At 47.8% G+C, this 13,661-nt stretch overlaps 1 protein-coding gene across 2 annotated transcripts in view; it reads right to left on the reverse strand.

Moving 5' to 3' along the window:
* Positions 1-9,730: 9,730 nt before the first annotated feature.
* Positions 9,731-13,661, reverse strand: part of r3hcc1l (R3H domain and coiled-coil containing 1-like) — a 93,737-nt gene continuing 89,806 nt past the window's right edge. For both annotated transcript variants that reach the window (XM_007910755.2, XM_042336811.1), the window contains exon 7: positions 9,731-10,581. In XM_007910755.2, coding sequence (XP_007908946.2) covers positions 10,529-10,581 — 53 coding nt within the window. In that variant the 3' untranslated portion in view covers positions 9,731-10,528. The remainder of the gene's footprint in view (positions 10,582-13,661) is intronic.

Genomic DNA, 13,661 nt, shown 5'->3' on the forward strand with positions numbered 1-13,661 from the left:
ACAGCCACACACCCTCACAGCCACACCACCCCCACAGCCACACCCCTCACAGCCTCACAGCCACACACCCTCACCAAGCCACACAAGCCACACACCCCCCACAGCCACACCCCCCCCACAGCCCACACACCCCACAGCCACACCCCCTCACAGCCACACCCCCCACAGCCACACCCCCTCACAGCCACACCCCCTCACAGCCACACCCCCACAGCCACACCCCCTCACACACAATCCTCCCCTCACACACAGCAACACCCCCTCACGCCCAGTGATGTGTGTTGGTGTGTAACGCTGTGTGTGAGGGTGTGTAAGTGTGTAACACTGTGAGTGTGTGTAAGTATGTAATACTGTGCGAGTGTGTAACAGTGTGCGAGTGTGTAGCGCAGTGTGTGAGTGTGTAACACAGTGTGTAACAGTGTGTGTGTGAGTAACACTATGTGTGTGAGAAAAAGTGTGTAACATAATGTGTGCGTAACAGAGTGGAGTCCTGTAGCTCAGTGGTTAGAGCACTCGCTTTGCAAGTGAGAGACCTGAGTTCAATTCCCAGGCAGAGGGCTAAACCTTGGGCAAGTTTCCTTACTCCACACAGAGCCTAATAATAATCCCTCCAAAACCAAAAACAATAATAAATTGGTCATTTTCAATCTACGCCTGTTTGTGGGACGCTGCTGTGTGCAATTGGCTGTTGCATTTCACCCACAAAATAAACAGTCACTCCACTTTACAGTATATTCTTTGAAGGGCTTTGAGACGTCTCAATGATGTAATTAGGTGCTATGTCAAATGCAAGGATTATTATTATTGTTACTGCTAGGGAAACAGGAGTGTGGAGTAAGGGAACTTGCCTGAGGTTTTGACCCGCCCGGGAATCGTACCTGGGTCCTCTCGTTTGCGATTGAGTCGTTAACCACTGCAACATAGGACACTAAACCAATACTCAGTGTTGAGTTTACAAATGGCAGGAACATTGTGAGGATTCTCTGAACTCTTGCCCGTGCTGAGCATCTCCCTGGTTGGGGACGTTGGAGATGACAGGAGATTACACAGCGGAATGTATAATGTTTGCCTCCGCTCTCGATAAGCAGACACAAACCGCAGTTAAAAACAGCCCGGAGATTGCACAGCCTGAGAGATTTACAGGGAATATTCTAACACGGACATAATTATAGAGGATGAAGGTTGACGCAGTATATGTACCAAATTAGCCCGTTTCCCCTGCATTTTGCCTACAAACACAGGAACTCACACTGTCATTAGTGGAGTGACATTAACTTTTTATAGAAATAAAGGTAAACATTTGAAGGTTAAAGGAAATGTGGCAAAAGCAGGAAATTTGGCATCAAGCAGAGCATTTAACTGTTCCTCACTACACCCCTCTGTCCCACCATCAGAGGCCGTGCCTTCAGCCACAACACTCCTGCCCTCTGAAACCACCTTCCCAATTCTCTTACCCCACGTCCTCTCTCTCCCTGCCATCGTAACCCTCCTATAGATTTCTCCTAAATCCTCAACTCCCTTTGTCTCTGCTTTTGGTACCTGTGAAGCGCTTTGAGACGTCTCAACGACGTAATAAGGCACTGTATCGAATGCCAGGATTTTATTATTATTAATACTTCTCCCTGGTTGGGGTCGGGACAAACCAGAAACTGGAATGAAATAACTAATAGGCCAAATGTAGCCCTTCATAGGAGTCTAACCTACTTGTGAGGGCTCGGGGAGTGTGAGGGGTGGTAGAGGGGTGGCAGGGAGGACGGGGCGGACGGGATTTGGAGAGAGAGGAGGCAGTGAGGGGACAGATCAGTTTTTTTTAGCCTGTTTACAGACGCCACAAAACATTCTGGGCCTGTAGACCAGGGGAAACAGTTTGACACCACACTTTGAACAGAGTGAGGTTATCCTAGAGATAGCCACATGTTTACACAGGATATTTATAGAGAGAGAAGGCTCTCTGACCTCACAGCCGGGGCAGCTGTTGCCTTAGGATGTTCTTTTTTTCGGGTTAGGTTTGTGACAGAGAATTCCACGTTCTCACCAAACTTCTGTGTTTTATTTATCCTTCACATCCCCTTTAAATTCCTTTTTGTAATATCTTAAATCTGTGCCCTCTGGTGACTGACTCGAAGACGGGTGATAGAAATAACGTATCACTGTTTACCCCCTTAACCCCGGGTAATCCTGAAGACCTCTGATATATAATATATGCAATTGATATAGCCCTTCATCACGTCATTGAGACTTCTCAAATGCTTCACAGAATATTTAGTAAAGTGAATTAACGGTATTTTGTAGGCAAAATTCAACATTTTTGGGGTTGTGCAATATCTTGTACACAGATTAACGTCTTTACGCGGGAGGAAAAATTACCTTAATGTAAAACAGCTCAATGAAAGGAAACTTTTGTCTCTGGGTTAGGATGAGGGTTAGATTTCCAAAATCTTAGAAAATATTGATTGAACATTTCAGAAAGTTGTAAAGATTGATTTCAGAAAATGCGATGCTGCGATTGTGGTTTTGTCGCCTCGATAAATCTACAATGAATCCATAATCCCCTCCACCCAGTTATTCTGAGTGCCGGCACGCACCGACAAAATGAACAGGAAATGACTTCAGCCTCATTTGGTGACTAATGTAGTGTTTTTGTCTGATCTGGAAATCGATCAGAGGGAAAATAACATCAAATAAAATCCTAGGTAAAGATCCTCGTTAATGACTTGAGCTAAGGAATGTTTTGCCGGCACCTCTTTAATGTATAAACTCTGGTTTCCACTGCGATTCATCCTTGTTTTTCTCTGTTTCTATCGGCCACCTTCCCTCCCTCCTTCTGAACCCCACCTAAGCTCCAGCTCCCAGGCAGCTGCATGAAGCTCTTTTGAGACGTGGAAGGCGATATACATATTAGTGGTTGTTGTATACAGGGCAAGTCTGTTGGCAGTTCAGCTGCTGCGTGACGCGGTCTGGTTCAATGATAATAATTCTTCCAACAAAAATAGAAGTGGCTGGGAACACTCAGCAGGTCAGGCGGCATCTATGGAGAATGGAAAGTGAGTCAACGTTTCGGGTCCATGACCCTTCGTCAGAACTGGGGCATGTTGGGAGGGAGAGGCTTTTAAGGGCTAACAGAGAGGGAGACAAAGAAGAAAATGGGGTAGAGGACAGGGGATGATGGGTTAAAGAGGTGTTAATAATGCAAAATAAAGGGGGGGGGGGGGGGAATTACAACAAAACAGGCAGATCAGAGAGAGAAAAGGTGTGTGTCTGGGACCAAGATGATGTGGTGATGGTCACAGAAGAGGGGGTGAGGGAATGTGAGCTGTTATGGTCTGAGATTGTTGAAATCAATGTTGAGGCCAGAGGGCTGTCAGGTTCCGAGCAGATAGATGAGGTGTTGTTCCTCGAGCTTGCGCTGTGGCTCATTGGAGCAGCGTAGGAGGCCGTGGATGGAGAGGTCAGAGTGCGAGTGGGAGGGAGAGATGAAATGGCAAGAAACCGGAAGCTCAGGGTTCTGCTTGTGGACAGAGCGGAGGTGTTCGGCAAATCAGTCGCCCAATCTATGTTTGGTCTCCCCCCAATGTAGAGGAGACCACATCGTGAGCAGCGAATGCAGTAAACTACACTGGTGGCAGTACATGGAAATCACTGTCTCACTTGAAATCTGTGTTTGGGGCCCTGGACAGTGCTGTGGGAGGAGGTGAAAGAGCAGGTATTGCATCTCCTGCGCTGGCATGGGAAGGTGCCGGAGGAAGAACTGCTGGTGGTGATGGAGGAATGAACCAGGGACTACTGCTAGGTAAACAGAGGCGTGTGAAGTAAAGAAACTTGCCTAAGGTTTTGTCTCGCCCGGGAATCAAACCCTGGTCATTGTTCCCTCCCATTTCTTTACACAGAGGTTAATCTGATTGCCAGCTGGGTTACCAGGGATGGTGGTCAAGGTTGGGACAGAAAACAGCTTGACATGCGTTAAGTGATCCAAGATACTAGCGAGTGTGAATAGCATAAATAATAATAATAATCCTTGCATTTGATCGAGCGCTTTTCACATCTTCTAGACATTTCAAAGCGCTTCACAGAATATACTGTAAAGGGAATTGACTGGATATTTGTGGACGAAACGCGGCAGCCAATTCCACACAGCAGCATCCCACAAACAGTCATGGATTAAAAATGAACAATTTATTATTATTATTATAAGTTGTTGTTGATGGAGAGATTAAAAATTAACGTGTTCAACCTCTGCAACCTCTGCAGACTCCACCACTGCCTCAACCCTCACCCACTCATTCGTCACATCAAGGCTCGATTACGGGAACTCCCTCCTCATCGGCTTCACAACTCTTCCTTCACGCTGCAGATCATCCAAAACTCCGCAGTTCGTGTGCTGTCACGCACCAGGCTCCGTGACCCCATCACTCCCACCCTCGCCCGACTCCACTGTCTTCCCATCCCCCAGAGGATCGAGTTCAAGATCCTCGTCCTCACTTTCAAGGCCACCCATGGCTTTGTCCCCTCTTACCTCTCTGACCTGCTGACTCCCTACCAACCTGCCCACTCCCTCCGTTCAGTGGGCTCCGGGCTGCTCCATGTCTCCTGCCCAACCCGCCCTACCATCGGCGGCCGGGCTTTCAGCCTCTCTGCCCCCACACTCTGGAACTCCATCCCACGGTCCCTTCGTCTCGCTTCCTCCCTTGCCTCCTTCCAGGTCGGTCTCAAGACCCTCCTCTTCGATCGTGCCTTTGGTCGCCCTCCCACCTCTCTGCCTTCCCTCACCCCTACCCCACTCTTCCTCCATGCTCGGGCTCTGACCCCTGACTTCCAGCACCTTGGGACATCCTCCGTCATGAAAGGCGCTCTATAAATGTCATTTTGTTGTTGTTAAAAATCAACATGTTGGACAGCTATTTGTTTGGTCAGGGTATTAATGGATATGGGGCAGGGGCAGGTAATTTGAGTTGAGGTAGAGATCAGCCATGATCTTATAGAATGACAGAACAAGCTCGAGGGGCTGAATGGCTTACTCTGTTCCTATGTTTCTTTCCTACAAATCCAACAAGATTGATCACTGGAAAAATTGCGCATACACCAGTGAGTAAGGCATTGGCTAAAGGAGTCTTAACTGAGTAAGAGACTAAACATGTTTACAGATGAGAAACTTGGCTCTTCCAGTGACCCATTCCACCACGATGTTTGAACAAAGGAACAGGAAGTGCTGTAAACATGGAAAAATCTGGGTCGGTCATGCCCAGCCGGCCTGGCTTCTCATCCGCAGTGCTTACGGCTCAATAACGAAATCTGGCACAAATCAGGCTCCAGGCCACAGTGTTTACCTGGCTTGGTCTCTGCTCTAAATGTTCCTTTAGTGTGAGGGCACCAGGCCACTCTGGCACACTTGCACCCATTCATTCATTCCAACCTCGTAAAGTTGCATTCTCCACATGTTTGACTCAAACCCAAACTACCAGCAATGCCTATCAGAGGGGGTATTGTTCTTGTGCTGCGTTGCGTTAGGGGATGAGGTTGAACTGTCTCTGAGGACACTTGTCTGGCAGAGGCGGGCAATTCAGCAGCAACAGGAACATAGCAACAGGTCTGTCCTGCTCCTCTTACTTAACAAAATACGTAGTCAATTCAATTGACAATATATCACGTGAAGTGCATTGAGGCACCTTTGTAAGGTGATAAAGCACAATATCAAATGCATTGACTATTAATAAAACAACCCGATTGATTTTGCCTCCAGGGCCTTGGAAGATTGTGCGTTCCCCACTCTCACAGCCCTCCTACTACATGAAGACGGGGGTTTTCTGATCTCATTTCTACTACCAACCAACCAACCAAGCCGCGGGGAAGTCACTCATTTGAAAAGCAATTCCATGTGAGGTGAGGCTGGGATTCTGGAGGGATGAGATCACATGGCCTTCATCCAGACCCATCTTGTTAAATATATACATACATAGCTGGCTCCAGGCTCCTGCACATCCCTCGCCCCTCTCCTCCACCATTGGCGGCCGTGCTTCCAGCCACTACGGCCTGACTCTCTACCTCAATCTTTCCGTCTTGCCCCCTCCTGGTCTATCTTCAGGTCATGTCTGAAGACCTTCCTCTTCTCCTGTGCCTGTGGTCGTCTCCTCTCTCGCCCCCTCCCCCTCCCGGCTCGGTGTCGAAGTCCGCCATTGCTGTCCGAGACGCTACCCCGCACGAAGGTTGCTATACAAACGCAAGTCGTCGTTGTTGTTTTTCACGTCATGGAAAGTGCTTCGCTGAAGCCGACTGGGAGTCTGAGCTGGAGGAGGGGGAGGGAGAAACGTAACCAAACTGTGCTCAAAAAGAAAGGCCTTAAGAAAAGATCAACTCACTATTACTGAATTCTGCACAGTCGCTCCTCGTGATCACCAGATAATTTCATAATCCCGTGATTACAGAAATTCTTTGGGATTGATTTGGGGCCAGGAATTCTCACCCATTCTGTTTGTGTGCCTGGAGTCTGGCACACAAACTACCGGTCTGCATTGGGGGGAGATTGGGAGGGGGGTGTGGGGAGGGAGACTGAAATTTGTAAATACAAAGCAGATTTTAGTCCATCGCTTGGACTTGCCGAACCACAAAGTACAGACAATGAGGCGAGGCTTGACGTGTACAAGGCGTTGGTTTTACAACAATCCTGAGTACTGAGACCAGTTGTGGCCGCCCTGCTATAGATAGAACATCCAGTCACAGCAACTTGCTGCTTATATCGCGTCTCTCACGCAGGGTAGGGTCCCAGAGCGCTTGACTGTGCGGAGCACAGCACCAAGCCAGGGGGAGAGCTGAGGGGACCTTAGTCACTGTTGAATAGGAAGACCTTCAGGGGCGACCTGAAAATGGGGAAGGAAGGAAGGAAGGGGCAAAAGGGCAGAGGGATTGAGGGAGAGTGTTTCAGAGGTTCAGGGCGCAGTGGCTCAAAGCGCGACCACCAATTGTGGAACAGAGGCCACAAGGGACATGCAGGAGGTCGGAGCCAGTCGAGCGGAGGCAGCGGGTAGTGGGGTGGAGAGTAAGCAGGTCGGAGAGGTAGGGAGGTGCCAGGGCATGAAGGGATTTGAAGATGAGTGAGAGTCATGCAGTATATTTTCAATTACTATTGCTCTCCTCTTAAGAAATAATTCAGAATTTGACTTGAAATTTACAAGCTGAAAGCTTGGCAGGTACTGAACATTTTATGCTCTACCAGTTGACGATTTGATACGTTTCCAGCCTGCCTCTGATTTAAAGGCAAAAAGATAAATTATCCTCCCACAAGAATAATAATAATGCGCTCACTGAATCCAAGATAGTTTGTGGGACGCTCACTACCGTGTGCAATTGGCTGCCGTGTTTCGCCCACAATATACAGCCACTGCACTTTACAGTACATTCTGTGAAGCGCTTTTGAGACATCTCAACTGTGTGATAAGGGGCTAAGTCAAATCAAGGATTATTATTGTCTAATCATTGTAATTAATAATCTAATGGTCACTTCTATTCCTATGTTCCTAGTGGAGCTGCCCTATTAGGCCAATTAGGAGCGAAATCAAGAGGCGGTTTTTCACCCGAAGGCTAGTGAGAATCTGGAACCCTCCCCCCAAAAAGCTGTGGATTACGGCTGGATCCATTCACATTTTCAAGACTGAGGTGGATAGATAGCTGTTAGCTCAGGGTATCAAGGGATATGGGGCAGGGGCGGGCATTTGCATCAAGGTACAGATTAGCGATGACTTTATAGAATGGTTGAACAGGCTTGAGGGGCTGAATGGCCTCCTCCTGTTCCTATGTTTTCCTATGACTCAGATGTTACCAGTACTGAATGGGTTTTTATAAAGAGAGGATTGAACAGTTGGGGCTGTTGTCATGAGGATAAATCTAAATGATTGTTTTTTTAAAATGATGAATGTTTTGGTTAAAGGTAATCAGAGAAAATCTATTTTTAACTCAAAGTCAGTCACCAAAGCACATAAACTGTCTATCATCAGGAAAAGGGGAGTTTAGCAGAAATATTGGAATATGGAATCAGCAATGGTTGTTAATGTTCATAACAGCAATTAAAAGGCAATTGAAATAAGGAAAAAGGCAATTAAAGTATGGAAAAATAATATCAAAATGCATGGGGAGAGAGCAGGGAATGGGGTTAGAGAAGAGAGCTCCAATGGGGGAGCATCAGCAAAGACACGATGGGGGGAGAGAGAGAGCAGGGGAATGGAACAGACAGAGTTTTTCTATAAATACCTCCTTCTTGTGAGAGCAAAGGGTAAAAGTAAAAATTCAGAGTGACCATGTTCTTTGGTGTCAAATACTATTGAAATAAACCGAGTGAAGTCTGTCCCATTGCCAGTCAATGTAATCCTGTTATTCAGGGTTGGGGGGAGTAGGGGGCGCGGAGCTGGGGGGAAATGACAAAAATGGCCACGCAATAGTTCTGGTTTTCTGGTTGGCCAATGATGTCACTGAAAATGCTCATAGGACACCCGTCAGTCAGTGTGGGAAGCCAGATGTGAATTGCACTTCAGATATACCTTATACCAAATTGTCATGAAATAGGGCAATTTCAAAGGCTCCATTCTCCCTGCTGACTGACAACAACAAAATGACATTTATAGAGCGTCTTACAGGACTCCACAAAGAGCGTCTTTCACCTTGGGAGGACGTCCCAAGGCACTGGACAGTCAGGTGTCGGAACCCGAGCATGGGGGCGTGTGGGGGGATTAAGGATGAGGGAAGGCAGAGAGGTGGGAGGGCGACTGAAGTCATGGTCAAAGAGAAGTGTCTTGAGATTGGCCTTGAAGGAGGCGAGGGAGGAAGCGAGGTGAAGGAACCGTGAGATGGGGGCGAGCGGCTGAAAGCCCGGCCACCGATGGTAGGGCAGGTCGGGCAGGAGACATGGAGCAGGCCAGAGCCCGCTGAACAGAGGAAGTGGGCAGGTTGGTAGCCAGTCAGCAGGTCAGAGAGGTAGGGTTAGGGTTAGAAAGCTCATGGATGGCCTTGAAAGTGAGGATGAAGGCAGATTGACAAAAAACACAAGCTGGATATTATGTTTATAAAAATACTATTCACAGCGGCGTCATTTAACTGGACTAAAAAACACAGAAGTGTCAGTGCAAAGCCAAACACAGACTCTTATACACCGTGTTTCTGCATAAACACACAAATACATAAAGGCACACTCTCACACACACACAAACTCACATAGTCAAGCTCACACGAGTAGCCATCTCACTTGTTTGTGTGTTTAGTTGGGGAATCAGTGATATGTTAACACGACGTCAGGATTAAAAATAACTCTTGCATTTGATATAGTGCCTTATTGACACATCTCACAAGCGCTTCACGGAATATATTGTAGTTACAAATATACAATCAATTCACTTTACAGTATATTCTGTGAAGCGCTTTCAGACGTCGAGAAGACGTGAAAAGCACTATATCAAATGCAAGGATTATTGTTGTTGTAAAGTGTATTTTGTGGGCGAAACGCGGCAGCCAATTGCGCACAGCAGTGTCCTATGAACAGACGTAGATTGAGTGACCAAATGAGAGAGATTATTAACCCGGAAAGCGAACCACGATTGACTAACAACTGGGTTCCTGCTTACTGCTGGGTAAACAGGGGTGTGGAGTGGAGTAAGGAAATTTGCTTAAGCTTTCGCCCAGCCCGGGAATCGAATCCGGGGTCCTCTCACTTGCGAGGCAGCGTGCTGACCACTACGCTACAGGACTCCATGAGATCTGTGTGTGTTTGTATGTGTGTGCGTGTTTGGGGGGGCGAGAGGGGGCTGGTTTGAATGGTGGTGATGGATGACTCCTTTGGGAGTATCTGTGAGAGCAGTGGTTGTGGGCGGGTGGGTGTGGGGAAGGAGCCGTTTACTTGCAAGTTCCAGGATTCCTTGTGTTCTTTTCCCGGACAAAACTGAAAGAATTTCCACAGCTGTCGATCTGATCCCTTTCTCCCAGGGAACAGGTCAACCCAGTGAAGCAGCCCTGGTGCCCTGTAACAGCCGCCTGCAACAACTGGCTCTTATGTGTGAGCTACTGCCAATGTAACACACGGCATTTTGTGAATGAATGAAAGCACCTTCAGAGCATTCCTGCTTAAGCAGCACATAGAAAATCACCCATTTCCTAAGCATCTCCGTCTGTTCCTCTAAGAATAAAAGCCTCTCTCTCACACACGCACACTTCTCTCTCTCTCCTTCTCTCAAACACACCCTAGTTTTTGTACTCTGCTTCCTCAAACAAGCCGCGGGTTCATTTGGAATGGATGTTCAACGTGGCTAGTTGCCCCCTCACCCACCCCCCCACCCCACTCAGCCAGTCTCTCCCGTGTGCAGAGTTCAGGTGCTGTGAACATCATAAAGACAGTGTATAAGGCTCGCCAAGTGACCGAAGCTGTTGAAGACAGTTTTCTCTCCCTCCCTCTCTCTCTCTCCCCTCTTCAGCCGAGGGTTTGCCGACAGGGAGGAATCGGTGCAGAGTCTGTGCCCCTCGCTCGCCGCGGTGGGTTGCGGGACGTGCTGCCGGGTTACCTTCCCTCCCAGGCGTCCTCGATCTGTTTGGCCACGAGGCGTCTCTGGTCTGCAAACAAAGAGAGATGGTGACCGGGGAGCAGGGAGTCAACCCCCCCCCCCCCCCACCTGGGGGAGACATGACCCCAAATTCGTCCACAAAATATACAGTGCATCCTGTGAAGCGCTTTAAGACGTCTCCACAATGTCAAATGCAGGGATTATTGTTTGCACATAAGGATTAACTGGAAATGCTGTTGACACCTCTGAGCCTGACCCTCTATCCCATTTACATCTCCTAGAGGCCATACATTCTCCTGCTTCCCTCATTTGTGTGCCTCACGTTCCTTGTTATGGAATCCCATTGAGAAATATTGCACATTGGACCCCAAATAATTCCTTTTTAGAAAAAAAATCGGTCACTTCAACCCACGACTGTTTGTGGGGACTCGGCTGTAATAAGGATTATTATTATTATTAGTCTCAGCCGTTTGGTCTTTATGTTTTCAGGTGGAGCTGAGCGGAGAACGCTTCCTCCCTCTGGGAGATGGATTCAAAGCAAGAGCTGCAGTCTTAACATTCCAGCCAGGCCAGGCAGAGGCGAACTCACAACACATTCCTGCTCACACAGGGTTGTGTAAGTCTGAGCTCAGTGTCCAGCCCATTCACTCACAGGGAATATTTAAAGAATTGTCAGGTATTTAGCTTCGCTGCTCAGCAACTTTTGAGTTCCGCCGGCAGGAACCCACAGGAGACTCACTCCTAATGGCTATCAAAATATAACGAATCGAAAATAAATCTATTAAAATACTAAACTCGCCCATATAACAAGCCATGCAGAGGGTTGCCAAGCCCTGGGTCCTGTCTACAGTGTGTCCACAAAGTCCTGTTACCCCCCCGCTTACAAAACAGTGTAATGACACTAACTACAGAGGAGCTGAAACAAGCTGTCGGAGATGTATTTCATTCAGAACTCTGCCACCCACATACTGACCCGGACCCTCTCGACATCTAAATACAGTTAAACACTTGTACTGAATACAATGAAGTCACTTCTAAATTATTATCATTCTTCTGCATGTTGCTCAGTGCATTATAGGAAACAAACATGGAGGTGACAGGACTGTGTGGACACCCTGTAGTCAAAGCCGCTTAATCCTTGCATTTGATAGAGTGTCTTCAAGACGTCTCAAAGCGCTTCACAAATTATACTGTAAAGAAATATACTGTAAAGTATAAAAAAACTCTGACTATCCAGCGCCTTGGGATGTTCTCCCAACGTAAAAGGTGCTATACATATGCAATTTTGTTGTTGTTGTTGTAAAGTGAATTGACTGTATATTTTGTGGGCGAAACCCAGCAGCCAATTACCCACAGTAATGTCCCACAAACAGTCGTGATTATTACCCTCTGTGATTATTATCCCCTGGAAAAGTGATCCGCCAATCAAGTAACAACCAGGTTCTGGTAAACAGAGGCGTGTGGAGTAAGGAAACTTGCCTAAGGTTTCGCCCTGACGGGAATCAAACCCCAGGTCCTCTCGCGTGCGAGGCGAGTGCTCTAACCATTCCACATTCTATGCAATGTGCAAAGCAACAAATATTCCACAGGTGAAGCAAATCAGCTATAAAGTTAACACAAGTGACTCCTTCGTAACTCCACCACCCCCCCCAACCCCCCCCGTGACTAAACTGCTGCTGAGGAAAGGGAACAGGACGAGGATGCGGTCAGGTATCAGCCAAACTCAGAAGGTCAGACAGTAAGTAACCCAGCAACGTCCTTCTACAAAGGCACCGAATGTTTTTGAAATCATTCCAACCAGTGCTTGAAATATAGTGCAGGGAGGGTGGGGAGGCCGTGGTTTTCCAGCAAAACAAACCGTATTTATTTACCAGAGGGAAAGTGCCCTGACCTGTGAGCCACTTTAGCTCCAGCTGAAATGTGGTTACAAGGTAGGATTTACAGCACGCGGACTGCTTGGTAACTGCACCCCACCCGCCACCCAGCCTCAACACTGCCTGACAAGACAGCTCTGCTCAGCTGAAAAAACACACAGATCTAGAAAACCCAGCAGAGCTCGGAGATTTCACCAAAACTTTACTGTCAAGAGATTCAACTGAGGCAATGCTCCCTCACTCTGGGATATTGTTGTTTGTGCGACGCTGCTGTGCGAAAAAACTGGCTGCCGTGTTTCACTCACAAAATACACCATCACTGCAGTTGACAGTAAATCCAGTGAAGTGCTTTGAGATGTCTTGGTGACCTGATAAGGCGCTACATCAAATGCCAGGATTATCAAAGGTTTTATTTCTTGCTTTTGTGGCTCGGTTGCTGCTCTTCCCGGTGACCAGTCCGAGAATCCTCCTCCTCAGCTCCTGTGAACCCTGCAGCCACCAAAGCCATAACGGGTAGGGTGGTCTGAGCTGGACAACCAGCGGGAAAGCTGGCCAGATAGTGATATCAATGGCAAACTATGCCGTTTAACTGGTTAGACGCCAGCAGTTACCCCAACACACACTCTGGGGCCCCCAAGCCTTGGCTCTTGTCAACCTGTGCCTAATACTCTCCGGAATTAGGTAAACAGGATGCGTTCCTCCTGGGGGGGGGGGGGGAGGAGAGAGAGAGCGCATTCCATTCCAACAATCTCTCTCTGGGATTTCCATGTGTGGGAGGGATGTATGGAATTCTCAGCTTGGTTTGGAGACTCTTAAGCAACGGTGATGGGTTTCCGCGTGAGTCAGACAGACCCCCCCATCCCCCCCACAAAAAATAAGCGATACCGAGCAGGAAGTAGGAACCCGGTTGTTTGTCAGCTGGTGGATTGCTTTTCTGGGGATAATAATCCCTTCAAAAAAACAAATTTAAAGAATATAAATCAGAATTTGGTCACTCAATCCATGATTGTTTGTGGGACACTGATAAGTGCAATTGGCTGCTGTGTTTCGCCCACAGAATTTTTACTGCACATGGAATGTGCTCCCTGGAGGAAGTGATGCAGTTGAAGTTGTGAAGGGAGAGCAGTGTGATGGGTTCTGAGGCATTAAACACCCACTTCACCGTGTGAGAGAGAGAGAGAGAGAGAGCGAGCGCCTTGGGCTCACTGCACTGCATTCCACCCATGAGCATGTTCGGAGAAAGGAATATGAGACT

This window comes from Callorhinchus milii, unplaced genomic scaffold (genome assembly GCF_018977255.1).
Source record: "Callorhinchus milii isolate IMCB2004 unplaced genomic scaffold, IMCB_Cmil_1.0 Scaffold7, whole genome shotgun sequence".
Lineage (NCBI taxonomy): Eukaryota > Metazoa > Chordata > Chondrichthyes > Chimaeriformes > Callorhinchidae > Callorhinchus > Callorhinchus milii.